General features: G+C 42.5%; 1 protein-coding gene across 3 annotated transcripts in view; it reads right to left on the bottom strand.

The window, feature by feature from the left end:
- The window catches only part of tmtc1 (transmembrane O-mannosyltransferase targeting cadherins 1), a 128,666-nt gene that overhangs the window by 4,574 nt on the left and 105,852 nt on the right, over positions 1-18,240 (bottom strand). For 2 of the 3 annotated variants that reach the window (XM_084330647.1, XM_084330648.1), the window contains exons 12-17: positions 14,589-14,697; positions 13,910-14,012; positions 13,578-13,713; positions 2,674-2,818; positions 1,906-2,043; positions 329-451 (exon numbers count right to left, since the gene is read on the bottom strand). In XM_084330647.1, the coding sequence (XP_084186773.1) occupies positions 329-451; positions 1,906-2,043; positions 2,674-2,818; positions 13,578-13,713; positions 13,910-14,012; positions 14,589-14,697 (754 nt within the window). The remainder of the gene's footprint in view (positions 1-328; positions 452-1,905; positions 2,044-2,673; positions 2,819-13,577; positions 13,714-13,909; positions 14,013-14,588; positions 14,698-18,240) is intronic. The other variant, XM_084330649.1, reaches the window with a different exon arrangement.

Genomic DNA, 18,240 nt, shown 5'->3' with positions numbered 1-18,240 from the left:
TAATTATATATAGGAATTTTCCATGTTTTGTCATCTAATATTATATTACTTTTCCTGATGTTTGAAAAGTATGATGTTTCCTGAGTTTTTTTTGCCATAGTATCGTGTTAGAACTGATAGATCACACATAAGGTGATATAACAGCTGCTCGTGTGTGAAAGCCACCCTGTTTTAGCAACAGAACCAACACAAGCCACAGAGACCTGCTGGTACCAGCACTGTGTGAGCGCGCGCGTGCGTGCGTGCGTGTGTGTGTGTGTGTGTGTGTGTGTGTGTGTGAGTGAGAGAGTGAGAGTGAGAGAGAGAGAGAGACAGTTGTTAGTTGTACCTGGAATGCTCGTTCCAGTTGGTTCATCTCTCTGAGCTGGTTTCCTTTAGAGAAGTGGAGCTCAGCTCTCACTGTCACATCACTGGGATTCTGCTGCAGAGCTCTATCTAGAGCATCTAGAGCCTAGTAGAGACAACATGTTAATATATACACACACACAGCTCTATCTAAAGCGTCTAGAGCAGGGGTTCTCAAACTTTTTTATACCGCAACCCCATTTTATTTAAGAATTTTTTTGGGGACCCCACACTTAACTCATTGAGCGCTACGAGGGCCATTTCATTCTTGCACAAGGAAATTTAATAATGATAATCTAGCGTTGATTTCAGGAAGATTCTATAATCAGGCGAAAAATTACAACATGTTTAGTGTATTCCACTCAAACGCTATTATCGCGTCTTTTCCTGGGATTAGTAAGAATCACCAAAACTATACTCATATTCAAAACGGTATAAAACGTAAATGTACGGATGAAAAAAACAATCTGTTTTGTGCATGTTGACTGGAAGACAATCGACGGGTGTATTAGACCCATAGCTATAATATAAGATATATTTTAAGCACTCGCAAATCTCGCAGTCTCCCCATTAATTAAAGCGATGGCGTTCTAGCGCCCCCTGGCTCATTAAGCGATGGCGCTGGATAGGGCTGTCTTAAATACTTCGAAGCTTTGTTCGATGGGCATGGGATTAGAATATGAAAATAAAATTCGATTATTAAAAAATATATATATGATATATATATATATAATTTTTTATTTTTTTTGCTAAATCAACTCTGCCTCTCTTTGTTAATTACAACAAGCAATGCTGTTTGTTATTTAAGATGAGGTCGGACTCGGCACTGACAGATTTGTGTTCATTGTGCTGCTTTTATAAAGCCTCAAATGACTGCTTACAATATTTCATGAAAGCAAAGTGTTTTGTTTTTCTCAGATTTTAAAAGGTTTAAACTTTACAGCACTGACAAAGTTGAACAAATTGCTGTACAAGTCCCACAACATTAAAAAAATAAAAATAATAATAATATATATATATATATATATTTTTTTTATCTCGAAGCTTCGAATTAAAATCAAATCTCGGCCCCGAAGCTTTGAATTCCAAAAAAATAATCGAAGGTCAGCCCTAGCGCTGGATGAGTTAAGGGGAGGGGCTAGCGGGGTCTTAAGCTCCCCCTGAAAAAGGCTGAGCACCCACCGGCTGAAACATACATCGGTGCCTATGCTCACAGCTACAGTATTTTGTAAATCCACAGATACTTTCTCTGGTGACTATGATTTGGATTGTGATTGTTTGTTCGTGCTTGTTGTCGCAAACTTTTTGTATGAATTAGATTTGTTCATTCTAAATTCATGGAATGAATTGTGCTTGCATTGGTGTATAACGCTAAACATTTAGTAACGTGTATTTTCAATTATGTAGCCTAATAGCCCAGAATCATTGAATCTAGTTTTTCTGTTATTTGTTATTGTTTGTTGCATTCATTAGCACCTGCTATAAACAATCAAGCCCACCCCCCGCCCCTCCCCTTCACACTGACAACAAACTCTATTTTACACACACACACACACACACCTCTGTGTAGTTGCCTCGCTTGTTGTAGATGGCAGACAGGAGTCGGTAACATTCGATACAGCTGCTCTGTCTAGCTATGATGCTCAACGTCATCTTCTCTGCCTCTTTGGTACGGCCTGCCATGGTCAACACCTGAGCCTGAGAGAGAGAGAGAGAGAGAGAGAGAGAGAGAGAGAGAGAGAGAGAGAGAGAGAGAGAGAGAGAGAGAGAGAGAGAGAGAGAGAGAGAGAGAGAGAGAGAGAGAGAGAGAGAGAGAGAGGAGAGAGAGAGAGAGCGCGAGACAGAGAGAGAGAGAACAAGAGAGAAAGAGAGAGAGAGAGAGAGACAGAGAGAGAGAGAAGAGAGAGGAAGAGAGCGAGAAAGAGGGAGAGAGAGGGAGATAGACAGAGAGAGAGGGATAGAGCAAGAGAGGGAATGGTGGATAGAGAGAGACAGAGAGCGAGAGAGAAAGAGATAGAGTAGGGTGGATAGAGAGACAGAGAAAGAGAGAGAGAGACACAGAGAGAGTAAGATGGAGATGGAGAGAGAGAGAGAGAGAGAGAGAGAGATGGATAGGGGAGTGTCCCTGGATGTGGTTGCAATGTGTATTCTGACAACATCATCACTCATTCTGAACCTGCCAGATGTGTGTATGTGTGAGTGTGTGAGTGTGTGAGTGTGTGAGTGTGTGAGTGAGTGAGTGAGTGAGTGAGTGAGTGAGTGAGTGAGTGAGTGAGTGAGTGAGTGAGTGAGTGAGTGAGTGTGTGTGTGTGTGAGTTCTCTTCTCACCAGCGCCAGCCAGATATCAGTGCTGTCAGGCTGCAGGGCAGCAGCCTCTCTGTACACCTGCAGAGCCTCCTCATAGCGCCCGGTGTTGTAGTACAGCGCCCCTAGTGGTGTCAGGATGTCCACCTTCCTCGCCACCTGCAGCGCCCTGGGAGGAAAGGTTAAAGGTACCAGATACTGGATGAACCAAAGATATAAAATAATAGCTAAAAAAACAAGACATCTTACATCAAGATCTGGATAGATGGCCAAGCCTTCCTAACTCCTTACAGGCCCGTACATCCATAATCAAAATTAACATACTACCTAACCTAGGATCAATTTTGTTAGCTCAATGCTCCCCTTGCCTCCTCCAATAGACCACTGGCGCAAGACACAAACTATGATAGCAAAATTTATTTGAAATAACAAACGCCAGAGAATCAAAAGAACTACCACTCAACGTAGGAAACAGGATGGGGGCTTTTAAGTTGTACTTCTGGTCCTTCTCGCTGAGAGACCCCTGATAAGCTGGTTTGACCCTGAAATTGCTGTGTCTTGGCACTTCTTAGAAGCAGCAGCGGTCTCACCACAAAGACTACAGGATGTAGTATACTCCAATATCCCTATATCAAAATGCCAATTACGATATGGACCGATCATATCCCACGTAATTCAAACATGGCGTAACGTACAGAGGTCTTGTGCTGTCAAATGACCATGACACCTCGACTTTTCAATTTTTCATAACCAACAACTACTTGTTGGGCACAAACCTGTTAATATTCCTCAATGGGAGAGGAGAAGGGTTCATACTCTGGGGGATATATATGATAAAAACGGCATTCGAGCATTTCAGGACCCAAGAGATTTTTATGACCTTCGCGGTGTATCATTCTTCCTCTACTTGCAACTAAGGTCAGCCCTCAGGGCGCATGGGGTACCGTGGGCTCAAGCACTACACCCACACCCTTTTATTAAGCTTATCAGGAACAGGACAACCTCAAGAGGATTTGTCTCAGATTTGTATACACTCTTAATCAAATCCAAATGTCAAATGTCTGATGTCTTTTGTGGTGTTTGTGATAATGTAATTAGATTTTTATATTCTGTATTTATTATTTGTATTATTTCTAATTGTCCTGTCGTCCCTTACTGTCCAATATTGCCTGATATAGTGCTGATATAACCCTCCCCTTCCTTCCTTCATATGATTTTACCATTATCCTAATTACCCCATTCTGTTCTTTGTCTCAGTCTTGTTTTATTTCTTTGTTATAGTAATCTCTAATCTGTAAATATCTAAAGTGGTCTCTATTCTCTAGTCCGAATCTTTTTCAATTTTTGTAGAGTCTGCATCTCCCCTCCTTCTATCATTGTACATATTGCTGTTATCCGCCCCCATTCCTATCTTTTGAACCCATGGTCGTTTATCCCTGGTTTGAATTTGTTGTTGTGTGTTATCCATCTCAGTATCTTGGATTCTTTTTCTAGCTTGTATTTCTTTACTATTGTGTTTCATATGCTTATAGTGAATTTGGTAATTGGGTCCAGTAGTTGTTCCTGTCTTCTGAACAGCTCCCTATCTCCTATTAGTGCCTGCACTTCGAATCCCTCTCTTTTGGTTTCTATATCTTTCCATTTGGCTTCATAATTCACATTGCACCAGCATGCTACTGTCCTAAATTGTGCTGCATAGTAATAGCCTTCTAAACTGGGTACTGCCATTCCTCCTTTCTCCTTTGGTAGTTGTAGAGTCACATATCTGATCATTGGTCTTCCCCCCCCCCAAATGAATCTTGATATCCGTCTATCCCATTTCCTGAATTGTTTTTGTGGTATTAATATAGGTAAAGACTGAAATAGGTATAATAACCTTGGTAATATGTTCATCTTAATGATTTCGAACCTTGAGCTGAAATCTAGGGGCATTACTGTCCATCTTTCTAGGTATCTCTTGATTTTCTGATTAATCTGTGTATAGTTTGCCTCATATAGCCCCTCCACCCCTCTTGTAATGTTCACCCCTAAGTACTTGATCCTGTCCATGTCCCATTTAATTTTGTATTTTTCTTTGATCTCTATCGTTGGCGTGTAGTTCAGTGCTAAAGTCTGTGTCTTCGTCACATTGAGTCTATACCCTGAGTAATATCCATATTCTGTCAGTAAATCCATCAGTGTCGGAAAGCTTATGTCTGGTTGCCTCATATACTATCACGTCGTCTGCGAACAGTCCCAATTTATGTTCTGTTCCCCTTATCTACATAGCTACAGCTACACGCTACAGTACTCACAGTGCTAAACTCCCCCGAGGAAATGGCTCCAACATCAGATGTCGCAGAAATGCGAACGGAACTGAAGACCATCGAGATACTAGTAATGGATCTTCTCAAGCGTCAAACGGAGCTCATGTCCAAGCTGGCTAGCATGGAAAAAGCGGACGCAGGCTACACCAGTAGTCCCTCCTGGGCGACAGTGGTGAGGGGCCGAAGGAAGCTCTCCCTTCCTCTATATGATCCCTTTGATTCACCTCAACTATCAAACCGATTCAATCCTCTTTGTAATGATTCCAGCCTCCTAGGCTCTCCCTTGCTTCAGTCTCCTGCTGCTAGTACTGTAGCTTGGCTCAAAGACTATCCGATGCTAGCTACTAGCCTAGCTACTAGCCAGGCTCCAAGCGAAGCTGCCAGGACGGCGGCCCTCTCCAGCTCACGACTCAACCATGGAAATATATCTACAACCCAGAGCAGAAAGCGCTCTGCCCTGTTTGCTCTCGCATCGCCAAGCTCCCCAGACTCACGCGATGGGTCCGACTCCCCAAAGTTTAAACGTCCTCGTCTGCGGTGCTCTGCAGCCCATACCAGTATGATCATTCAAACGGCGAGTGTCATCGATGGAAATGCCGCTGTGAACGAGCCCCTCCACACGGCGCTGCTGCCCGACCAACCGTCTAACTCCGCCAGCAATGCAGACGCTACTCCTGCGGCTTTTCACCATAGAAACCTGGCCATCTACGACGGGGAATGCATCCAGGAACAGCCAGAGATCCTACTCATCGGAGATTCCATCACCAGGTTTTTGCAAATACCACACGGCATTACGTATTGTTTTTCCGGTTTAAAAGTTACTGACTTACTTGAGTGTACTCCCGAAATCATCGAGAGATATCCGTCCGCCCACACCGTTATCATTCATATCGGAGCAAATGACGTAATGGCTAGACAATCCGTTAAACTCCAATCTGACTTTGAATCACTAATACTCACTATTGAAAGCCTGGGTAAAATATGCATTGTGTCTGGCCCCATTCCATCCATAGGTCGTGGATCTGAGCGATTTAGCCGTCTGTTCTGGTTGCACAAATGGCTACAGACCCACTGTACTACTATAGGACTTTGCTATATAAATAACTTTGATCTGCTCTGGTCCAGGAAAGACCATTACAGACCCGATGGCATCCATCCAAACATATCAGGGGTAAATGTGCTAATACATAACATCATACAAAGTATAGCATCACTGGCCTGACAACCAACCATATCTAGCTCTGTAGACTATATACAGAAGCAGCCTAAACTACAAAAAAACACGTTGAGTGTCATCCCGATTCTGATCACCAAAAGACTAATCAATTACTCATTATCACGTCCCATATGTAAATCTAACCTTATCAATATCAGTGTTCAACCACAGACTATCTCACACCCCACTACAGAACCCGTACAGCTAAAACTAGCACTGTTCAACGTTAGAGCGCTGAAACAAAAATCATTTCTGATAAATGAACTCATAGTAAAACATGGTGTACATTGTATGTTTTTAGTAGAGACATGGTTAGACAATATCACTGGTGTAGCAACACTGATTGAGACCTGCCCTTCCAATTTTAAATTCTATCAATCAAACAGACAGAGTGGGAGGGGAGGCGGAATAGCAGCAATCATCTCCACTCAATTTGTGTGCAATGATATTGACCTGGGAACATTTTTATCATTTGAATACCTTGCTATTGTATTGAAAACAGAAATGCCAGTAATATGTGTGACATTGTATCGACCACCAAGGTACTCGCCACTCTTCATACAGGAATTTTCAGAACTCATATCGATCTGCATTACCAGGTATGATAGAATCATTCTTAATGGAGATCTAAACATTCATATCAACAAAAAGGATGACCCCAGGGGTTGTGAGTTTCTGAACCTACTGGACAGTTTTGGACTGATGCAACATGTTCACGAGGCCACCCACCAACATGGCAACACTCTGGACCTACTAATAACAACAGGGCTAAACATTGAGAATATATCAGTAAAACAAATTCCAATTTCTGACCATTATTGTGTGTTCTATGGTACAAGCCTAATATTACATAAGACCAGAAGCAAATTCCTAGTTCACAGAAGGCTTCTGGACGCTAGAGCTGAAGCAAAATTCTCTAGTATGATGAAATCATATGACCAATGCAGTGAATCCTCCTTAAATCAGCAAGTGCAAAACTTCCACAGCACCTTGTCAACTGTGTTAGATACTGTTGCCCCTCTAAAGGTTAAAAAGGTAAAAACTGATAGAATCTCTCCATGGCTAAATAAAACCAATGTTAAAGATAACAAGAGAAAATGTAGGATAGCCGAGCGAAAATGGAGGAAACTCAAACTCACAGCTCACTTTAATTTATACAAAGACGCCATGGGCGCATACAATAAGGCAATACAACTTGCGAGAAAGGAATATTTTTCCAAAATGATCTCAGAAAATATGAGTAACTCCAGGGTACTTTTTTCCACCATTGACCGGCTGATTAACATACCACCCCCCCATATACCGCAGCAATCAGCCACAAAATGTGAAGAGTTCGCAGTTTTCTTTAATGAAAAAATATCATTGATTAGAGCAAGCATTACCGCTGATATAGATCTGGCTGTGAGTGAAACCCCACCTGAGATAACTATGGGGGAATTCACATGTATTACATTACCTGACCTCTGTAAGATTGTCTCTGAGTGTAATTCCGCCACCTCCTGCCTTGATCCTATACCAACAGCATTTCTCAAGCGGGTGTTTGATAGTGTCTCAAATCATGTCCTTGAAATCATAAATATGTCTCTTCAAACAGGCACTTTTCCAGATGCATTTAAAACGGCTGTAGTAAAACCACTACTAAAGAAAACAAACTTAGATGTAAACGAACTAAAAAGCTATAGGCCAATATCGAACCTTCCATTTATCAGCAAGATATTAGAAAAGATAGTCTCAGTACAAATAAACTCCTTTCTCAAAGATAATAACATCATGGAGGAACTACAATCAGGTTTCAGAACAAATCACAGCACTGAAACTGCCCTTACCAAAATAGTTAGCGACCTCAGGCTAAACTCCGATGCTGGCAAAGTCTCAATTCTTGTCCTATTGGACCTTAGTGCAGCGTTCGATACGATTGACCATAATATCTTGATCAGTCGTCTTGAAAGACTGGTTGGCTTTTCCGATCATGTACTAAATTGGCTCATAACATACATTAAGGGGAGAAGGTTCTATGTTAAGCTTGGAGACAATGTATCCGAGGAACATGACAGCAATTTTGGAGTCGCACAAGGAAGCTGCCTTGGTCCATTACTCTTCTCACTATATATGCTGCCCCTCGGGGACATCATTCGAGACCACGGTGTATGCTTCCATAGTTATGCTGATGATACACAACTATATATCTCCGCAGAACCAAATAACACTACAGCCATACAGTCCATTACAAATTGTCTGTTAGCAATAAACAAGTGGATGAACAATAACTTCCTAAAATTAAACGAAAGCAAGACCGAAATCCTATTGATCGGCCCAAAAGCGAAAAGGGAAGTGCTTTGTAAAAACCTGGGGAGTCTGTCATCCTATGTAAAGACTGAGGTTACAAGCCTAGGTGTCATCTTGGACTCAGACCTGACCTTTAAGTCTCATATAAATAAGGCCATGAAAACGTCATTCTTCCACCTAAGAAACATAGCGAAAGTAAGACCTTTCGTAAATAAAAAAGATGCAGAGAAACTTATTCATGCTTTTGTATCAAGTCGGCTTGACTATTGTAATGCACTGTTCACTGGTCTTCCCAAAGCAACCATTGGGAAGCTTCAGCTTATCCAAAACTCTGCAGCTCGATTACTAACTCATACAAGGAGAAGAGAACATATCACTCCAGTCCTGGCCACTCTGCACTGGCTTCCAATAACTCATAGAATTGATTTTAAGGTCCTTTTCCTAACATATAAAGCTCTTAATGAGCAAGGCCCAAAATACATAGCAAATTCCCTAGTTAGTTATCTGCCCTCAAGAACGCTACGGTCATCCACTACAGGTTTACTAGACACGCCCAGAAACCAAAAAAGGATAGGAAGTATGGCATTTGCCAACTATGCCCCAAAACTATGGAACACACTACCAACACACATCAGAAACGCCAGCTCTATACACATTTTTAAAGGAAAATTAAAAACGTACCTATACAGTCTAGCTTACAAATAGTTATGGCTTGGAAAAACCTGATGGATCCATGAGGCTAGGATAAGCCTTGTGGACCCAACTTTTTAGATGAAGGAACGGGTACATAGGAGACACGCCTCCAGTTTTTCAAAAGTTTTTGACACGCCTCAGCTTCTGAGCTGAACGGTCGTGTTTTTGCGGACCTCCCAAACTTTCAAACTTTTTAGATGAAGGAACGGGTACATAGGAGACACGCCTCCAGTTTTTCAAAAGTTTTTGACACGCCTCAGCTTCTGAGTTGAACGGTCGTGTTTTTGCGGACCTCCCAAACTTTCAAACTTTAGACTGTTTTCTTTATACGTTTTTCTTTTTCTTTCTTTCTACCACAATACACGGCCACTGATGGATCCATGGGACTTGGTAAAGCACTATGGACCCAACTATGACCACTGATAAAAACGTAACTACACTAGCGTTATAAGAGCTAAACATTGCTACCTACCATACAAGTGCATTGGTTTAGTGCACTTCCGGTTGCCACTGAGCGGAAATGTTTGTGCGGACCTGTTCTCCCAAACTGGTAAGCAAATGACTGTTTTTACGTTATTTTCATTTTTACGTTACTATTATTATTATTATTATTATTTTTTTTAAACATTGATCTTAACTGATCACTGTGACTTTATTGCTTTTATCGTTATATATGCCTATAATTGTGTACAGCACTTTGAGCTACATGACATGTATGAAAGGTGCTTTATAAATACTTACTTACTTATCTCCACCCCTTTGATGTATTTGGTCTGTCTAATTAGTTGAGCCAGTGGTTTGATGAAAACATCGAAGAGCGTCGGCGAAAGACAACAACCCTGTCTGGTAGCTCTCTCTAGTTTAATCCGGTCCGTCAGACTATCATTTACCTTAATCCTTGCAGTCTGTTCTTGATATAATGCCCTAATTGTTTTCATAGCGTTTTTGTCTAATCCAAATTTCTCCAATACTTTATATAGAAATATCCAGCTTACACTGTCGAATGCTTTTTCTGCATCTAGGCTAACTAATACTGCACTTCCTCCTTCCTTTTGTATCTCCTCTACCACCTGCTGTCTTCCTTATGTTATCCTGTGTCTGCCTTCCTTTAATGAATCCGGTCTGGTCCTCGTCTATAATATCCGTCATAAATGTCTCAAATCTTTTGGACATTATTGATGTATACATCTTGTAATCTACATTAAGTATGGACACAGGTCTGAAACTGCTACATAGTTCTCCATCTTTCCCTTCTTTTGGAACTGTAGTAATTATGGCTTCTTTCCATGAAGGTGGCATTGTGCCTTCTTTCATCGTGTGTCTGAATGCTGTTTCTAATATGGGGCTCAGTTCCTGTCTAAATGTTTTGTAGAATTCAGAGGGGAATCCGTCGCTACCCGGTGACTTACTGCTCTTTGCTTTACTGATCGCATTCCCCACTTCTTGTTCTGTAATCTCCGCGTTTAATATTTCGTTCTGTTCCTTCCCTATCGATGGTAGATCTAATTTTCCTAAAAATGTCTCTATCTCCTCTTCTCCTGCCGCTATCGGTTGTGTGTATAGTATTCTTCAAATGTCTTCTCTATTTCAGCTGGTTCTTTGTTCATCTTTCCTCTAACTTCCTTTACCTCTCCAAGTGTCTTTTGGTTATTTGAGCTTTGGTGTTCTTTCTCTAATTCTTTCAGTTTCTTTATCAAGTTCTGGTATGTCTCTATTCTGGCCTTCTTGAGTAATACCGTCTTTGCTATACATTTTCCACGTATTACTACCTTTAGTGCATCCCATAAAATGTTTGGGTCTACCTCTCCATTATCATTTTCTTCTCTGTATCTAATTATGTCTCCTTTTACTTCATTAACCAAACCGTTGTTATTTAATAGTCCTACATTCAGTCTCCAAACTGTATTTCTCCGCCTACTTTTATGATTCACTGTCAGATATATTGCGCTATGATCTGATATGTCCGTCACCCCTATCCTGCAGTCTTCTACCCTGTATCTGTCCCCTGTTGTCATGAGAAAATAGTCTATCGTTGAATATGTTGTGTGTGGATGCGAATAATGCGTGTATTCTCTATCTAGTGTGTGCATTTCTCTCCATATATCCATGATTCCTAATTCTGCCATTTGTATATTCATATATTTGCTAATGTTTGTCCTCCATTTCTTTTTATAGTTTAAAAGAACTATAAAACAGATTCTCATACCCGAATCTCTTCAGCTTTTCATGTTCTTGTGATATTAGATGAGTTTCTTGTAAGAAGATAACCTGCGCCTCTTCTTTCTTAAGTTTCGTCATCACCTTACTCCTTTTAATTGGATTATTCATACGATTCACATTCAGCGACATCATTTTGATACCCTTAACTTGTGTCATATTTCTTTTCCAAATGTTCTCCCGTTCTACCCATGTCACATAAAATAATATTTGTGGTTGTAGCCACTGCTATCCCTGTCTGATTTACATACATATAACCATAATCAACATTAACTTCAACATTAACACTTGGAACTTCCATGGTAGTTGAGGGACTCATTCGTCTCCCTCTTTCCCCCACTGGCGGGTGGGGAGTAGTGGCTCTCCTAGTGAGAGGGCTCCCCCTAGTGGCTAATAAATGCGCACTATACATGTCCAGCTTGTTCTGTGTGCGACCTCCGAGCTCCCGGTCATAAGCTCTGCATTAGTCACTTTTATGTTCCTGTCTATTTGTATTATGTGTCACGTGTAATCCTGTGGTTCTTTCATATCCGCCTCAATATATCTCTTGAATCTCCATGTCCTTTTTTTATTACTTTTGGTATAATTATCTCGTATGTACTTTACCATCTTCTCATTGTATAAGTCCTTTTCATGTTTACCTTTACTTGTATTGTGTGTGTCCCATGTATATCAGTTTAATGTGTATTGTACTTATCCTTCCCTGGATCACCGTGTACCCTCTTGTCTCCTCTCTGTTCCCCTTCTCTGTGTCTTTTCGTCTTTCTTCTCAGTTGATCCGCTTTGAATCGGTTCAGATCTCCTTCACCGTCCCTTTGAATCGGTTCAGATCTCCTTCACCGTCCCGTACTCCTCTCCTTGTCCCCCGACCCTGGTCCACCTTCTCGCCTCCTCCAACCTCTGCATCAGCGTCGGTCTGTCCTCTTCTCCTCCCGGCACCTTCCATCCACTCCGGTCCATGTCCCTTGTCGCTTCCCTCACGTCACTGCACACCCCTATGCCTTCTTTCCAATGAACCTTCAGCGTGGTCATTGGTGATTAAAATCGGATTCCTTTCTCTTTAAGAGTCTTTTTTATCTGAACATAGCTCGGACGCTTTACAGCCACCTCTGTTGAATAGTCATGGTCGAAGGTTCTCCGAATGCGCTGCGTGTTAGCTTGGTTAGCTATTGCGCTAGCTTGTTGGTTAGGTATTGCGCTAGCTTGTATGCTAGTCTGTATGCTAGCTTGTAGCTCCGCTACCCAGATGGGCATCTCTGGTATGTCGCCCTGCGTCATGCTAGCTTGTAGCTCCGCTACCCAGATGGGCATCTCTGGTCTGTCGCCCTGCGTCATGCTAGCTTGTAGCTCCGCTACCCAGATGGGCATCTCTGGTCTGTCGCCCTGCGTCATGCTAGCTTGTAGCTCCGCTACCCAGATGGGCATCTCTGGTCTGTCGCCCTGCGTTATGCTAGCTTGAATTACCTCCTGTGCCACCTCCTCGTGTCGATAACTTTCTCTGAGCTCGTCCTGACCCTTCTTTAATTCTTCCCTGAGTCTGTCGATGTCGCTCCGAATGCTCTGCATGTTAGCTTGGTTAGCTATTGCGCTAGCTTGTTGGTTAGCTATTGCCCTAGCTTGTATGCTAGTCTGTATGCTAGCTTGTAGCTCCGCTACCCAGGTGGGTATCTCTGGTCTGTCGCCCTGCGTCATGCTAGCTTGAATTACCTCTTGCGCCACCTCCTCGTGTCGATAACTTTCCTCCTGTGTTTGTACTTCTTCTGGGGTCCCTTTTCTCTCGCTTTTTCTCGTGTTCATCCTTGACTTCCTTTTCTCTTATATCCTTGAATTGTCACTTTTTATTTTGTTTTACTTCCTTTTTTTAATATTCTTTGACCTGGAGCTCTTTTCTATGGCCGCTTACCCGAACATCAAACTCTGATGAGTTAATTTACCTCTCAAGTTCGACACTGTTTGACGAACAATCGTACTTACCCTTAGCTGCCAGAGTTGTACCCTTCCTGCTGACTTGTTGTACAGAACTTGTACGTCGCTTTGGATAAAAGCGTCAGCTAAATGACTAAATGTAAAATGTATAAAATAAAGAATAAAAAATACTTTTTCAGCCCATAATTTCTTTGTGTGGGACCAGCGCTACGTCATTAAACTGGGCGGGGCTACTAAGCTCTATAGCAGGAGTGTGAATAAAGACAATAGAAGGCCACACCCACCTCTTGTACCAAGACTCCGCCCCTTTGTTGTCATTGGAGGAGCGAAGGAGGCGGCCCAAGTTCACCATGGCAACGTAGTGAGCCGGCTTGAGTCTCACGGCTTGCTGGTAGTGGGCCGCCGCGAGGTCCCCCTCTCCTGGAAGAGAGAGAGAGAGAGAGAGTGAGAGAGAGAGAGAGAGATACAATTTGTGTGCATTATCCCCGATTACAAAATAAATGTATAGAATTATGTATGGTGGGAATGTGTCTTCATCAGTCTCCTAACTATAATACTACAGTATGGAGGTCATGAATGTGTCTATGAGGCCAGAGAGACGGACAGCTCAACACACCTGTATCCACCAGGAACACTCCGTAGTTATTATGCAGGTCAGAGCTGTCGGGACAGTTCTCCATGCCTTGTAAATACACCTCTTTGGCTTCAGGAAACCGCCTCTACGGGACAATACAGACAATACAGCCCAGTTAGATTCAACAGGAGTAATACGTGGGACTGTGGAATAATGTCTCCACTGGGCTGAGCTTGCAGAATATCCAAGCTAATAGCAGGTTAGAAGTCAGGTAGTGCGTGGAATTGACAAGCTCATAACAGTGTGGCGTGGTTTCCCACTGCAAGATTAACGATGCAAAGCTGACTCTAATTTAATTCACCATGGATTCATTCATGGAGGACAGAGGGTTCACAGCAGAAAGGGGAGGGGAGAGATGGGGGGGCAGAGAGAGAGAGAGAAAGAGGAGAGAGAGAGATGTGGAGAGGGGGGGGTGGAGAGAAGATGGGTAGAAAAAAGAGAGGGAGAGAGATATAAAGAGAGAAGTGGAGAGATAGTCTGTAAGAGAGACAGAGGCAGGCAGACACAGAGAGGGAGAGAGAGGTGTGCGTGTGTAAGTGATATAGATAGAGAGACAGAGACAGAGCGAGAGAGAGAGAGAGAGAGAGAGAGAGACAGAGAGAGAAACATGTGTGTGACTGAAAGATCTTCTTAATGTGTTGATGTGAACATTGTACTGTACCTGCTCAGCATAGAGTGATGCTAGGCTGGAGTAGGCGTCGGCGAAATGTTTCCCAAAGCGAATAGATTCCTTCAGCAAGACCTCTGCTTCTTTCTCCTTCCCCTGGGATCTGAACAAATCATCATCATCATCATAATCATCATCATCATCATCATCATCAGCAGCAGCATGGTCACCGCTGAAACACACTGGGAGTGAAATAAGGCTGTCCCCAAAGCCTGTTTTTGGGATTCGAACTTCGTCAGGGTTTTTCGAATGAACGTTCGAACCTTCTTTTTTAATTAATAAATATATAAAAATTAAGAAATTCAATTTCTTTTTAATACTTACATTTTTTTTCTTCTTTTTTTTAGATCCTCAAACTAAATCCTCAATTTGAAGAAAGTGATTAATCTGATTAAATTAGTATTTTTTTTTTATTAAATCAACTTTCCAGCCCCAGACCCAGCCCAGGGAGAAGCCCCAGCCCAACTAAATCAATTAAATCAACTTTCTTTAATGAATATAACTCATCAGTTTATTTTAATACTATAATATTAGTGTAGCCTAATCTTTATCTGCAACTGTGAAGGAAAAAGAAAAAATTTGAATGTTGATTTAGAATTCGAATGCCAACGTTTGGGCTCAGCCCTAGAGTGAAATAGACGCAGGACAAACGCTGATCGGCACCCACTCCACTTCGGCACCTATGTTAAATTACCACACCAGTAGCACCTTTATAGTCCAATGTGCGCATCGATTTCATCGAGAGCCAGCCGAGTTGTTATGGCGATCAGGAGATCAATTTAATGTAGGTTAATCACCGCACCGGTATGGTCCTTTAACTCTTTGGACGCCAGACCCGATGATAGTCGGGTTATCTCGCCATGCGTTGAGCGCCAGGACCCCTGAAAACCCGAGTATAGTCGGGTTTTCATCGTTATTTCGTTTATTCGATATTTCCATTCATTACAGGCACACGGACTCGGGGTTAACATGGGGAATCATCCTGAGAATGTGAAAGTGCAACACCGGCCGCATCCACCCAGGTGGCAGTATCGAGCACCCTTTGAAACATTATATCTTGGCCTGTGTGTCGATCAAAAGTCTCCAATCTGACTTTTCTTTGTCGGGCAAGTGGAGCGGTTGAGAAGCGTCAAGTGCTCCCGATGCATGATGTGTGGCGGATTATGTTGGCGACACGATCGACACCAATACTGGGACTCGCGATCAGATAATTAGAATATTCTTTTTGGGGTACATCCTAGTGAAGGTAAGGGCTATATGATATCAAACCTGCTGTGATCCAACCATGACTTCACCTCGATCACAACATGTCTAACGTTACTCCACAACATATGCAGTTGGTGACGATCAAAGCATCAAAAAACTACCCCCCCCCCCACCCTTTCATGCATTCATGATGAAACATAATACCGATAATATAGTTTTGATTTCGAAATAGTACCGTGTCCAGGCGAGAAACGGCAACGATTTTAGTGAAATGCACGTATTGCTGCATAGCGTCGTTTTCTGGGATTAGACAGGATCACTCTAAAACTATACTCATATTCACCACGGTATAAAACGGGAATGTATGGATTATTTCTTTTTCACATATTGAACGATAGTCGATGTCAAATGGGCCATAGTATTGTATCCATAGCTATAATATCGAATATAGTTATAGCCCTGCAAACACCGCCACGTATTCCTATCTCTTAGAGCTTGGCGTGGTAAGTACAAACGATGCTCAACTGCGTGGCGTCCAATGAGTTAATGGGCACTGTTGTTTACAGAAATACACTGCCTAAAAGTCCCAGATCCATTGATAATGGATCGTTATTAGTTACAGCTGTGTTTACCCATCTATGACACGTCAAAATGTCTGCTGTGAATGTATGAGTGTGATAATCCAGAAATGTTAAAGGAACACGTCGACATTATGGGAAACACACTTACCGTCTTCTGAGACAAGAAGTGAGACAAGAAGATAGATATCAGTTTCCTCTCTGTGCCTTCAGTAGGATGCCATCCGGCTAGCACAACGAATGGAGGCAGACAGTACTGGTTAGCCTAGCTGTTGGCAACTAACATCTCTCCCGGAGCTAGGCTACCGATACAGACTTGTCGTGACTCTGGAGAAGATGGTAAGCAAATTTCCCATAATGTTGGTGTGTTCCTTGAATGGATTTGATTGTAAATTGATAATACGTTTTAATAGATCCGAGTAATAATAAAGTAAAAGCAACAGATGCAAGAAATATAATTGGGTTGAATAAAGGATGCCTCTGGCATGTATTGCATTATATTTTATTTGGGCATTCGATCAGCTTTAGAAACCATGGAGATTCACTACTGTATATAGAGCTGTGATAAGCATCGACGGCCACACTGAGGAGATGGACTACTGTATATAGAGCTTTGGTAAGCATTGACGGCCACACTGAGGAGATAAGACTACTGTATATAGAGCTGTAATAGAAGATTTGCTGTCAACATCGCCAACTGCTCCTCCCCCTCAACCTCCCTCTCCTGTGGGGTCCCGCAAGGGTCCATCCTTGGCCCGATCCTGTTCTCCCTTTACATGCTACCCCTTGGTCCAATCATTCAGAAGCACAACATCTCTTTTCACTGTTATGCTGACGACACACAGCTTTACGTTTCCCTGAAACCTAACAACCAGTCTCTACTTAACAGTCTCATATCCTGCCTGGATGATGTTAAATGTTGGATGGCACAAAACATTCTACAACTAAATCAAAACAAATGCGAAATAATCAGACGCTGTCACCACCCTTACCAACAGCCTTGGCAACCTGTCCTCCCCCTGGTCAAGCCTTATGTCAAGAACCTAGGTGTCATTTTTTTATCCACAATTTAAATTTGACAGACAAGTGAACTCAGTGGTAAAGGCATGTTTTTTCCAACTAGGCACCATTGCCAAACTCAAAGCCCTTCTCTCCCCTGCAGACCTTCAGAGAGTCATCCACGCCTTCATTTCATCTAGATTAGACTACTGCAACTCCCTCTATATAAGCATTAACCAGTCTTTCCTGTCCCGCTTACAACTCGTACAAAACGCTGCTGCCAGACTGTTGACCGGAACCCGCAAGAGAGACCACATCACCCCTGTCCTTGCCTCCCTTCATTGGCTCCCAGTACGCTACAGGATAGATTTTAAGGTTCTCCTATTTGTTTTTAAAGCCCTTAATGGTCACCCCCCCTCCTACATCGCAGACCTCCTATCCCCCTATTCCAACACCAGGTCCCTCAGGTCAGCCGATCAGAGGCTCCTGACAGTCCGGAGGTCTAACCTCAAGCTCAGGGGGGGCCGTGCCTTTGCTATCGCAGCCCCTGAACTGTGGAACAGCATCCCCACCTCCATTAGGTTCGCCCCCTCGATAGATGCCTTCAAATCAAGGCTCAAAACCCACTTCTACCTACTAGCCTTTCCCGTTCACTGACTCATGCCCTGTTTTCCTATGCGTTTGCCTGTGTGCCCTCCCATAAAACGGAGTGTGATTCTTGTCAATATGTATCTATGTGTACCTACCCTCTGTACAGCACTTTGGTTGACACGCGTCATGTGAAATGTGCTATATAAATAAATCTGATTGATTGATTGATTGATTGTGGTAAGCATCGACGGCCACACAGAGAAGATAAGACT

Source organism: Notolepis coatsorum (genome assembly GCF_963971535.1).
Source record: "Notolepis coatsorum genome assembly, chromosome: 15".
In the NCBI taxonomy this organism is placed as follows: domain Eukaryota; kingdom Metazoa; phylum Chordata; class Actinopteri; order Aulopiformes; family Paralepididae; genus Notolepis; species Notolepis coatsorum.
Note: the sequence above shows the minus strand (reverse complement) of the source record. Positions and strands in the feature narration are given on the sequence as shown.